This window comes from Canis lupus, chromosome 26 (genome assembly GCF_003254725.2).
Source record: "Canis lupus dingo isolate Sandy chromosome 26, ASM325472v2, whole genome shotgun sequence".
NCBI lineage: Eukaryota > Metazoa > Chordata > Mammalia > Carnivora > Canidae > Canis > Canis lupus.
The window spans coordinates 7,055,226-7,068,530 of record NC_064268.1 but is presented as its reverse complement, the minus strand read 5'-3'; the positions used below and the strand labels follow the sequence as shown (position 1 = coordinate 7,068,530).

Sequence of the window (13,305 nt, the reverse complement as noted above, 5' to 3'; positions counted from 1 at the left end):
TGGATAGAGAATCTGAATATATTTTCCAAAAAAGTCACAATGAATGACAAATAGGTTCATGAAAAATGCTCAGCATTGCTCATCATCAGGGAAATGTAAATCCAAAGCACAATGAGATATCACCTCACACCTGTTAGAATGGCTATTATCAAGAAGACAAGAAATAACAAGTGTTGGCGAGGCTGTGGAGAAAAGGCAACCCTCTTGCACTGTTGGTGGGAATGGAAATTGGTGCAGCCACTATGGAAAACAGTATGGAGGTTTCTCAAAAAGTTAAAAAAAGAAATACCATACCACCCAGCAATTCCACTTCTGTTTATCCAAAGAAAACGAAAACACTAACTTGAAAAGATATCTGCATGTCCATATTCATTGCAGCATTACTCACAATAGCCAAAATATGGGAAAGAAACCTACCTGTTCATAGGCAAATGAATGGATTTAAAAAAGTGTGTGTGTGTGTGTATGTGTATATGGAATATTATTGAACCATAAAAAATGATGAAATCATTGAACCTTAAAAAAGAATACAATCTTGCCATTTATGACAACATAGATGGACTGTGAGGGTATTATGCTAAATGAAATAAGTCAGATGGAAAAAAGTAAATAATACCATATGATCTCTCTTATATATGGAATCATAAAAAAAAAAAAAAACCCTCATAGATACAGAGAACAGATGTGTGGTTGCCAGAGGTAGGGGGTGGAGAGGGGGCAAAATTGGTGAAGAAAGTCCAAAGATACAAGGCTCCAGTTATAAAATAAATAAGTCCTGGGGATGTAATGTATAGCATGGTGATGATAGCTAATAATTCTGTATTGCATGTTCGAAAATTATGAAGAGAGAAAATCTTAAAAGTCCTCAGCACAAGAAAAAAATTATGTAGCTATGTACAATGACAGAGTTAACTCGACTCATTATGATGATCATTTCACAATATACACACATAGTGCATCTTTATGTGCACCAATATAATACTGTATTGGTTTCAGGTCAATTATTCCTCAATTAATAAAACAAAAAAAAAAAAAGCAGGTGCTGTTGCCACCTACATTACAGAGAGCTTCCAATATGCCAGACCCCATGCACAAATAAATGCTTTAACTACATAATTGTGTTTGACCTTGACTATAGTCCACAAAGTAGGGCCATTACTGATTTTGATTTCAAAATGGGGACGCCTGAGTGGCTCAGTGGTTGAGCGTCTGCCTTCGGCTCAGGGTGTGATCCTGGAGTCCTGGGATCGAGTCCCACATCAGGCTCCCTGCATGGAGCCTGCTTCTCCTCCCTCTTCCTATGTCTCTGTCTCTCTCTGTGTGTCTCTCATGAATAAATAAATAAAAAATATTTAAAAAAAAATGAAAGAAGTGAAGCTCAGAGAGGTTGGTAATATTCATGCTACCCCAGCCAATAAGAGCAGAGCTTTGGGTTTGAATTTGACAGTGACTTCAAAGACTGTGTTCCTAACCACGAAACTACACAGACTCTTACTATATTACTGCCTTATTCATAAGGCTGCACTGGATTGAGGTCCTCTTATGTGGGTGTATTAAGATTCTAGTGAAATGGTTGGTATTTGTTTCCTGACCTTGCTGCCTGTGAATATCCTGCATCCTTCTTGGACTAATGTAGATTGGTTGGTGATATTTAGAACTAATGTCCTTTATTTACTGAGTCAGAAAAACTGATTATTAACAATAATTATTTATTTCCAGGAGCTGGAATGTGCAAGGTACTCTTTCTTTCTAAGTTTTACAGCTTTATAATATTTGTGTGTGTGTGTGTGTGTGTGTTTCAAACAACAGTCATTGGGACACCTGGTTGGCTTAGTTGGTAGAGCATCTGACTCTTGGATCTTAGGGTCATGAGTTCAAGCCCCATGTAGGGCATGGCGCCTACTTAAATAAACAAACAAATAAATAAAACCAAGTCATGGGTAAAATTAGGAATGAACAACAAATATTGCTAAGTTTGAAAAAAAAGAGAAAAACTGGATGCTTAGTCTGAAACTGTCATCAACCACCGTGAACCCTCTTGGCTTCTTCATGTGCAAATTGAGGGATTAGATAATCTTCCAGCTCATTCTGTGATTCTAACGAAAGTTGACAACCACTCAGACTGAATATACCTTCCGGTCTCCCTGGATTCTGGTGCCTGCTGTGGAATTTCCGGTCTTCCCACTGTGCTGTGGGCATGATTTGTCCTGTTTGTGTCCCTCTTTTATGTATTTATGTTTTTTCTTACTAGCACATGAGTTGTACAGAAACTTTTAATGAATCATTTCAACAGCGGAGGCAGTGATTCCACCGGGTTTCATGGAAATTCCACTTAAAATGTATGATTTTCACAATTAACTTGAATCTTTATGCCTAGTTATCACAGGTTGGATGTGTGCCACTGAACTGAACTGAACCTTTTTTTTTTTTTTAATTAAAAATGATAATTGTAAGGTGTGCCTGGCTGGCTGAGTCAGTGGAGCATGCGACTCTTGATCTCTGGGTTGTGAATTCAAGCCCCATGTTCATTGGGTGTAGAGATTACTTAAGAATAAAATTTTTAAAAAATGCTATCATTTATCACTGTCTGCTTTGTGCTAGGTATCGTGCTAAGAGATTTGTAGATTTAACTCCATGATCTCATTTAATCCACACAAAAAACTTGGTGAGTGATATGCTCTGATTATCCTCACCATCATTTCCATTTTACAGATTAGAAAACTAAGGTTTAGGTTAAGTGATTCACTGTTTGTCTTTGGATTTACCTGGAATTTCTGTTTTAGTTATCTATTGCTATGTAACAAACCACCACAAAAATCAGTGGCTTGAAACAAACACCTTTGTATTATCTTTCCTGATCCTATGAGTTGACTGGACTCAGCTGGCCAGTTCTTGTCCGAGGGCAGTTAGGCTCAAGTAGGACACTGGGACACCTGGCCTTTCTCTCTCTCTCCATATAGTCTTGTATCTGCCTGTATGGCCTCTTTGTGTGTTCTTTCCACAGGGTAGATTGAATTTACGAGGCTTCTCAAGGCTTTCAAAAAACATGCAAGCAGAACTTCTTGCTGCCTGGGCTTAGAAACCTCACCTTCGTCGTATTCTGTGGGTTAAAACGAATCATAGAGCCAGTCCATATTCTAAGAGGGGTCACATGAGGATGGAAAGACAGGAAGCATTGTTCATTAGGAGCATTGTGGGAGATTTGCCCCCGTAGAGGGTAAGTAACACTGAATTGGGACACTTGGCTAGAGGGAAATAAGAGACCTCTGGACTTCTCAGAAAGATGAAGGAGAAATTGAGAAGTAGTAAAGAAATAGAGAAGAGGTTGGCTTCCCTGGCTGACAGAGAAATATGAAAATAAAGGAGAAGAATATTTCAGGGTTTTGAAATACAGTGTGAAATTTCATGTAAAAAAATCTAAGGGCAAATCAGAATAATCAAATAATCTTGAAAAAGAAGAAGAAAGTTGAACTCCCACTTCCCAGTTCAAACACTTTACAGTCATCAATACAGTGTGCTTCTGGCATAAGAATAGACATGCAAAGCTATAGGGTATGATGAAGAGTTCAGACTGAACTTTTACTCAGCTGATTTTCAACAAGGGTTCTAAGATAAATCAGTGGGGGGAAGAACAGTCTTTGTAATTAGTGCTGCTGGGACAACTGAATAGCCATATGCAAGAGAATGAAGTCAGATCCCTTCTTTGCCCTGGACACAAAAGTTAACTCAAAATGGATTATAGACCTAAATATAAGACAAAACTCTTAGAAGAAAACCTAGGAGCTCACTCTTAGGTTTGCATAACTTTGTCTTAGGCAAATATTCCTCTCCAAACACACAACTCCAAATACACAACAACAAAACTGATGATTAGGTTTCATTGCTTTAAAAGAGTAGGGCTTTAGGTTTGTTTTTGTTTTTGTTTTTGTTTTTTCAGTGTCTATTCTATGTTTGGCACTATTCCAGGTGCTTTATTTTTATTTTTTAAAAGATTTTTATTTATTTCTTTGACAGAGAAAGAGAGAGAAAGAGAGAGCACAAGGAGGCAGAACCGTAGGCAGGGGGAGAGGGAGAAGCAGGCTCCCTGTTGAACAGAAAGTCTGATGCGGGGATCCATCCCAGGACCTTGGGATTGTGATCTGAGCTGAAGGCAGACGCTTCACTGGCTGAATCACAGGCACCCCTCTAGGTGCTTTATATATCTGAATTCATTTAGTACTCAAAACAACCCTATGGCAGGTATTGTTCTTGTCCCCATTTTATAGACAAGGAAAGTAAAGTATTGAGGTTAAGTAACTTGCTAAAGCCACATAGCTAGTAAGTAAAAGAGATAGGATTTGGGTCCAGATAGTCGGGGTCCAGGGGCTATGCTCTCCAGCCGCCTGTCCTCTGACCCAGCATTTCCACATCTCAGAATCTTCTGAAAACTCTAGCCCATGTGCCCAAAGATACTTCATTCAAAATATTCACCACAGCACGATGGCAATAGGGGAAAATTGGAAATCATTTAAATATCCATTAAAAGGCCATGGTTGGGGCACCTGGGTGACTCAGTCCGTTGAGTGTCCAACTCTTAGTTTTGGCTCAGGTTGTGATCTCAGGTTGTGGATGGAGCCCCAAATCAGGCTCCACACTCAGCGGAGAGCCTGCCTAGGATTCTCTTTCTTGGGGGGCCTGGGTGGCTCGGTGGTTGAGCATCTGCCTTTGGCTCAAGTTGTGATCCTTGGGTCCTGGGATTGAGTCCCACACTGGGCTTCCTGCAGGCAATCTGCTTTTCCCTCTGCCTATGTCTCTGGCTCTCTCTCTCTCTCTCTGTGTGTCTCTCATAAATAAATAAATAAAATCTTTTTTAAAAAGGTACTTTATTCATGATAAAAGTACCTTGCAAAACTACCTGCCTGTGTATCCTGCTTCAGCAAGATTCATCATTTGTGTGCAAGTGTGTATATACCCCCAATATTAGTCATCACCTCTAGGAAATGAGATTAAAGGGAATGCAAGGAAAACTCTTACTTCTTTATGTATTCATATGTTCTTTTGATTTATTTATTTATTTATTTATTTATTTATTTATTTATTTATTTATGATAGTCACACAGAGAGAGAGAGAGAGAGAGAGAGAGAGAGGCAGAGACATAGGCAGAGGAAGAAGCAGGCTCCATGCACCGGGAGCCCGACGTGGGATTCGATCCCGGGTCTCCAGGATCACGCCCTGGGCCAAAGGCAGGCGCTAAACCGCTGCGCCACCCAGGGATCCCTGTTCTTTTGATTTTGAAGAAAAACATATATGCCTTTGATAATTAAATTTAATTCCTTTCCAAAATCAAAGAATCTGAAAGGTTAGTCATGAATCTTCCATCAAGAAGAGTTGTGAGGTGCACATGGTTCAGTTGGTTGAGCATCCAACTCTTGGTTTCAGCTCAGGTTGTGATCTCAGGGTCGTGAGATCGAGCCCCATGGGGCTCCACACTCGCTGGGGTGTCTGCTTGAGTTTCTGTCCCCCTTCCTCTCCCTCTGGCCCTCCTCAACTCCCTCTTTAAAAAAAGAAAAAATAAATAAATAAATGTTGTGAACAGACCTTCTCTCCCCAGTGGATCTCATGGCATCACCTCTTACCAGATTGCCTCAGACCCCCAGGGCTTTTCATTCCTGTCCCATTGACTGTCCTGCAGCTCCCAGGTAACCTGCTTTCTTACCACATCCTCTCTCACTGGGATACCTTTCCCCATTGAGTCATCTGGTTGCCTCCTTTGTCACCTTCAGGGCTAAGTTCAGGAGTCACTTCCTCTGAGAAGCCCTCTTCAGCCCCCCTCCCCCCCAGGTCAAGATGAAGTCCTTGGGCTGTCCTGCAGAACCTTATTCTTACCACTTTCACACAGTTACCCTGAATGGTAGTTTGATTTTTTCCCTTGGTTTCTACAATAGAACCCACAGGGTCAGGGGCTTTGTTTTCCATTTATGTGTCTACTGTGCCTGGTACAGAGTTGGTGCCTAATACATGGAATGAGAGCAGCCCAGGTGGCTTAGCGGTTTAGCGCCACCTTCAGCCCAGGGGGTGATCCTGGAGACCCCATGTTGGGCTCCCTGCATGGAGCCTGCTTCTCCCACTGCCTGTGTCTCTGCCTCTCTCTCTGTGTGTCTCTCATGAATAAATAAATAAAATCTTAAAAAAAAAAAAAAAAAGGAAGAAAGATGGAATGAATGAGTGAATGAATGAACGAATCTTTACAAGGATAAAGTATTAACCTCTTCCCACTCCTACTATATCATCACTGGATGGTGAATATAGTTATCTGTCTGTCCTATTCCATCTCAAACCGTGTGTGTGTGTGTGTATAAATAAATATATAAAATTTAGGGCCCCAGCTTCATGAGTGAGCTCAAAAGGGGCCTGTGTTTACTCAAACAAAGCTAAATTCCTCTTCCTTACAATTTCTGAAGAACACTTGGTAAGATCTCTTTTTCATCACATTGGGAATTGAAAAAATGGAGTCTGGACTGTGCTTGGGTTTTTCATTTTTCCTTCTTTTTTGTTTGTTCTTGCTGGTTCTTAGTGAGAATCTCTGCCTACCTGAGATTCTGGATTTTTACACTCCTTTCTTCGAAGCGTATGGTCTTAGGAGTCACACACACACAGAATGCAGACTTTCTTTTGGAAACCGTCTTTATTAAAACGAAGCAATAAAGGAGCAGCCCAGGAATGAATTATGAGCAGGGGTAGAATCAAAAGCAGAAGTGTGGGCCTTCCACAGATTTCTTTTTGGAGGATATATGGTTCTCTGAGGCAGATAAGAATCGTGCTTTCACTCCTCCCCAGGCAGCTGGGGAGTGAGGAAATTCAGGTAGTGACAGTACAGCAGCTACTTGGGGTGGCAAACTCTGAGGGAAATGGCTTCTATGCCTCATCATCTTTGTGTGCAAACTGCATTAATGTCAGAAGTCGTAATATTGAGTACTTACTGCCAGACACAGAACTTAATGCTCCATCTGCACTTGTGTATTGAGCACCTATGTGCGGGCACTCTTCTAGGCACTGGAGGCATAACAGTGAACAGAATCCCTATGCTTGAAGACAAACCATGAGAGACTCCTAACTCTGGGAGACAAAGGGTTGCAGAAGGGGAGGTGAGTGGGGGGATGGGGTGACTGGGTGACAGGCACTAAGGAGGGCACTTGAGTGAGGGATGGGGAGTGAGTGTTATACTATATAATGGCAAATTGAATTTAAATTAAAAAAATTTTTTTAAAAGCACCCCTGTGCTTCGGGAGCTTACGTTCATGGAATCTGCCCACCAACCTCTTGACATCTACGTTATTGTTACTTCTGTTTGACATATGAAGAAAATGGAAGCTGAAGGTTTAAATAAAATCTGCCCTCAGGTGGGAATGTGAACTGGTGCAGCCACTCTGGAAAACTGTGTGGAGGTTCCTCAAAGAGTTAAAAATAGACCTGCCCTACGACCCAGCAGTTGCACTGCTGGGGATTTACCCCAAAGATACAGATGCAGTGAAACGCTGGGACACCTGCACCCCGATGTTTCTAGCAGCAATGTCCACAATAGCCAAACTGTGGAAGGAGCCTCGGTGCCCATCGAAAGATGAATGGATAAAGAAGCTGTGGTCTATGTATACAATGGAATATTCCTCAGCCATTAGAAACGACAAATACCCACCATTTGCTTCAACGTGGATGGACCTGGAGGGTATTATGCTGAGTGAAGTCAATCGGAGAAGGACAACATTATATGGTCTCATTCATTTGGGGAATATAAAAAATAGTGAAAGGGAATAAAGAGGAAAGGAGAAAAAAATGAGTGGGAAATATCAGAAAGGGAGACAGAACATGAGAGACTCCTAACTCTGGGAAACGAACTAGGGGTAGTGGAAGGGGAGGTGGGCGGGGGGGGTGGGGGTGACTGGGTGACAGACACTGAGGTAGGCACTTGACGAGATGAGCACTGGGTGTTATTCTATATGTTGGCAAATTGAACACCAATAAAAAATAAATTTATTTAAAAAAAACCTGCCCTCAGATTATACATCTAGTAAGTGGTTGAGCTGGGATTCAAATTTAGGTTCATCTGACTTTCCAGACCCCATACTTTTCATTGCTGGGTATGGAGTGCCTCTGCAAAAGGAAATAATAAAGACAGCTGATAGGAGTGTTTCAAGGCCAAAGAACTAAAATCTGGTAAGGTCATCTGGGGCAGAGAGTACCCTGGAAATTTGAGAATGTGTAAACAAAAGAGCCAAGAATGACTTTCACCACTCTGTGGCTTGAGAACAGAGCTAAAGATGGCTTGGACTCCTTCCCCCTAATCCAAGGCCGGGGCAGCCTGTCATTCCATAGAATCATTCAGTTTTGAGGGCTCCAAGTACACGTGTGGAAAATTCATGTGCATAAGGGACATCACCCTTCCCACCCTTTAGTGTTTGTACAGAAATCTGAAACGAGAGAAACATACTGATGTTTGCAATGAACAGGTCTAGAAACTATATTCCCTGAGAGGTTAGTAAGAGAGAGAGTATTAACCTTTCTGTTTGCCCCCCCTCCCCCCAGATACTTTGCTGTCACACAGGGCTTGACTAACAACCCTCCAGGTAAAAGGGAGACTAGCACAGTGCCCAGCATGTATATGAATTCAGTAGATACTTGGAAAATGAATGAATAAGTAATCTCAACTCGTAGTCATATAACAAGCAGTCAGAAGCAATCACCCTGGGCTCAGCCCTTTGCAAAGGCCAATGGGATTTTTTTTCAAGCGCTCAGCTCTCCCTGGAAACAGATCCCTCAGCACCTTCTTTGAAATGCAAAGACTTGCAGAAAAATGCAGAGGTCAGAGAAGATCAGAGCAGATGGTTTTGCTGCCCTTCTTCTTGGGCTACTGAGAAATCAGAGCCATACAGAGGGGCCCTGTGAAGATGAAATTCGTCAGGATCAAGACAACTGCCTCGAAAGAGCCTCACTCAGCCTAATATCAAGCTATTGACTTACTCTGGAATCTACTTTCCAAAACAAGTAACAACTTAAGGTCAGAGGATAGGAAATACTGCTAAGTCATTAAGTTCACTGATGCTCCCAGAAAAAGGATATGTCCCCTGTACATATTGATACCTATTTACTCAGCCACTTGAAACTGCCCAGGAACTGAGCTCTTCCCATAGCCCCACCCAATACACACATGCTCCGTTCTGTGCACATACTGTCCTGTCCTTGTAACTGGGTCCTAGAAAGGTAACCCACTCACTTTTCAACTGGAACCTTCCAAAAAGCCATAGTGACCTGGATTCCACTTCCAGATAGAGTGAGGAGGATACAGCTGAGGAAGGGTGGCATTTTCAAAGTCTTCTCACCCCCTTGGCACGAACTATTTCTAAGTCTGTTTGTCTGTCCTCCTTGGGTTTTGCCTGTCTGCCTGTTTCAGTGCCATTCCACACATTTGAAGATCTTGCTGCTCGTTGGATTGGCTCTGGAAGCTGCTTGCCACACGGACACAACTCTTGCGACAGAGCTTTGGGATTGGCATCTCTTCCGGCCTCTGGGTCTTGGAGTGCCCTGGACTCTTTGGTCGCAAACCGCGGATCTTGAGCTTGGTGTAGAATTTGGGGAATACAGGACTCGAAAAATAATACACCAGAGGATCCAGCATGCTGTTCATGTAGGTGAAGCTGAGGGTGATGTGGAGGGCTACGTGGACAGAGGGGTCGCAGGCACTCGAGGGCACCGTCCAGAGGAAATAGAGTCTGGCCGACACGCTGGGCAGGTAGCACGTGATGAACACAACCGCCACAACCATGATGAACCGGGTAGCCTTCTTCATCCGAGTCTGCCTGGCCAGCTGCCGCCTCTGCTTCAGACTCCAAATAATCCTGAAGGAGCAGAACAGGATGATGCCGAGAGGGAGGAAGAATTCCAGCTGGAACATGATGTCGTGCCAGCCATTGGCTGACTCCATGATGAAGCTCTCACAAGATATGGTCTTCTCATGCACGCACAGATGGTTCTCCATCAAAAGGTAGAGAGTGCCCAGGATGACCATGATCCAAAGGGCACAGACGATGCCAGCTGCAGTCCGGTTGGAAATGGTGTTCAGCACGTGGTGGGGGTGGACCACTTTGAAGTACCTGTCCACCGCCACCACAGTGAGGAAGATGATGCTCCCAGCCCTGTTCATGGCCAGCATGAAGAGCGCCACCCGACACGGAATGTCCTCAAAGGCCCATTGCCTGTGTCTCCAGTAGTAGTCTGTCCGGAAGGGCAGGCAGATCATGAGAAGGAAGTCGGCCACGGCCAGGTTAAAAAGGTAAATAGTGCTCGGCTTCCAGGTCTTCATGTAAAAGCAGAAACCACAGAGGGCCATGCCATTGCCCAGTGCGCCCAGCACAAAGGCCAGGATCAGCAGCGGTGGCATCACCTGAGAGATGGGGTCCCCCTCGATGAGGCAGCACGACCCGTTGTCCATGGTGGACAGTGGACGGTGTCCCGTGTGCAGGGGGGAGGGTGCTGGGAGTCCCCACAGAGACACAGACGCTTATCTGAAGGCTACCACTCACCCAGCTGCTGGTTTCTCGACTTCTTCAGCCTGGGATGCAGGTACCGACTGCACGTGTGGGTGGACACAGCCACCGCTGGGAAGACAGAGACTTCAGCCAGGGGATGAGAGACTCAGGGAGGTCCTTCCTTGGCAGGCTGTCCCAGGCTACCTGTCTCCCCACCAGGTGAAGCATGGAGAAATGCAAGCGGTCATTTCTGGGCGGCAGGCAGGTCCGGTGAGATTCATGGAGCAGTTGCTGGGTCCAGCCCCAGAACGGTTTTTCTTTCCAGCCTCACTCTTGCTCTTCAGACTCCTGCGCTGGAGAGCATGCAAAGCTGCCCAGAAGGCACGAAAAAAGCTTGTTTGTCCTCCCTCCCGGTGGAGAAATACAAACATTTCCTGGAGCCGTTCTGGGCCTCTGCCCCTAACCTTTGCCTGACTGCCCCGTCCTCTCCCTATCCCATGGGGCTCTCCCAGGCGGTGCCAGAGGGGGAGGCTTTGCTGCACAGCTCCTCAGACCCATTTCCGCTGCCCACACTAAAAAATACAGCACTTAAAATTCAGAAGGGTCTGTGGAGGGGGGAAAAAAAGCTAGAAAAGCTTTTTTCGAGCTTATTTTTAGCTAACAAAGCTAAAAGTAGCACTTGTTGGGTGTTAGAAAAACTCTGTGGAGTGCGTCTTCTTCCCTGCATTCACACCCCTGCCCTTTGCATCCTTCCCTGAACCCAAGTGATCCGTTACACAACTAGCAAGACCATGCAATGGAGCTGGTCACCTCTCATGAGTCTGTCTCCACACAACAGCCTCTTGGGGAGCCGGTTCCTCTCTCTGCTGTTTGCAAAAGAGGATTTGGCTCTGAGTTTTCCACTGGTCGTTCAAAAGAGCCAAATACCAAATGATGGATATGCTTTTAATTTTAACTATGTGCTGAGCGCATTGGTGGGGCGAGTGAGGGTTGGGCAGTTGGTCAAGGAGTCTATCTCTAAAATAATCATAGGTAAAAAGAGACTGCACCCAAGCCCAGAGATTTTACTAAAATGTCCTATCCTTTGGCTTTAGAGATGATCTATCTGCCCTATTCCTTTCAGTTCCTAGCTTAGGAAAGGGGTGCAGGGGCAGGAAATACATTGAGAAAATGCATATACTCCTTTTTCCAGTTGCTGATTAAAGCAAAGTTCCTTCCACTGAATCCTGGACTCCAGATCAGCCACGACATCTCCCCCCACCCCACTGTGGCTGCTGCCACCTTCCACCTGTAGAAACTATTGAGAGTTTCCTGACTGGTTTCCTTTCCTCTAATCTATTCCCTGTAATTCCTTTCCCACACCACCATGTGATTTTTTTCTAAAGCACAGATGGGATCATATCCTTTTATAAAAAAAGAACCTTCATCTGCTCCCTTCAAGCTGCCAAGGTGATTGGTGTATGGCCTGTGAGCCATATCTGGTTCTAAAGCCAGTTGGTTTTGGGCCACATGTTTTAAGAACTTAGAACTGTCCTGGGGCGCCTGAGAGGCTCCAGTGGGTTAAGTGTCTGCCTTCGGCTCAGGTCATGATCCCCAGGTCTTGGAATCCAGCCCCGCATTGAGCTCCCTGCTCAGCAGAAAGCCTGCTTCTCCCTCTCCCTCTGCCTGCTGCTCTGCCTACTTGTGCTCTCTTTCTCTCTGTCCAATAAATAATCAAAACTTAAAAAACAAAACCAAAAAAACCCCTTAGAACTGTCCTATAAAAACCTGGATTTCCAGACTTTCTTGGAAAACTGGAAGATCTGGCTGCTCTGGGCCACACAGTAACCATCAGCTGGAGCTGAGAGTAGCCGCTCCCTGTGTCAGGGGCATTCTCCATTTTGCCCCAGTCCCACCACTCCCTATTACCTAGTCAGCTTCACTCATTTACATGCCTGGTTTCTGTGGGATTTTAAGTTTGCCACATCTGCTCTAGGCTAAAAGTCACATTTGTCAGATTGGTATACAAGGCTCTTCACGGATGGGCCTTGTGTATCTTTCCAATGCCATCCTGCTACTTTTTCTCCTCACACCTTGTTAGTCTCATAACTTCTAATAAATAATACATCCATCGAACATGTCCGTGTAGCCCCCCTGCTAATCCAAGAGGTCCTTGGAGACAGAGTCCATGTTCTTGGTAAATACCTGAATACCATCAGGCTGGATTTTTCAACAAATGGAAAGTATTCCTCATTCTCTTTTTTTTTTTTTTTTTTTTTTTTAGTATTCCTCATTCTATGTGAGCAGACACTGTTAGGATTCTTGTAAACACAGAGTGCTTCCCTTTTCTCAAATGACTAACACCTGTCTTTTTCCACATTCTTGCGAAAGCACCTTCTCTTTCTCTTTGCAGAATTCTACGGAAGGCAGAGGATTAAGGAAAAAAGAATAGGTTTCCATTTCCCTGAAAGTCTGCTATTGAGAATAGGAGAAGCTGTGCATGTGTGGGACTAGGGGATATGGGAACTCTCTGTATCCTTCCCTCAGTTTTGCTGTGAATATAAAACCTCTCTCTAAAAAAAAAAAAAAAGAAATAGTCTGGGGTGCTGTGGCTCAGGTGATTAAGCATCTGCCTTTGGGTCAGGTCATGATCTTGAGGTCCTGAGCTACACTTCGGGCTCCCTGCTCTGCGGGAAGTCTGCTTCTCCTTCTTCTGCCCTTCCCCCTGCTGGTGCTCTCTCTTCCTCTCTCCCTCTGTCAAATAAACAAATAAGATCTTTTTTTTTTTTTTTAACAAATAAAATCTTAAAAAATAATAATAAAATA

General features: G+C 44.0%; 1 protein-coding gene across 1 annotated transcript; it reads right to left on the bottom strand.

Annotated features, from left to right (window-relative positions):
• Window positions 1-6,646: 6,646 nt before the first annotated feature.
• HCAR1 (hydroxycarboxylic acid receptor 1) lies at window positions 6,647-11,272 on the bottom strand. The gene has a single exon (XM_025473771.3). It carries the CDS (start codon window positions 10,461-10,463, stop codon window positions 9,375-9,377), a length of 1,089 nt encoding a protein of 362 aa, XP_025329556.1. The 5' UTR covers window positions 10,464-11,272; the 3' UTR covers window positions 6,647-9,374.
• Window positions 11,273-13,305: the final 2,033 nt, after the last annotated feature.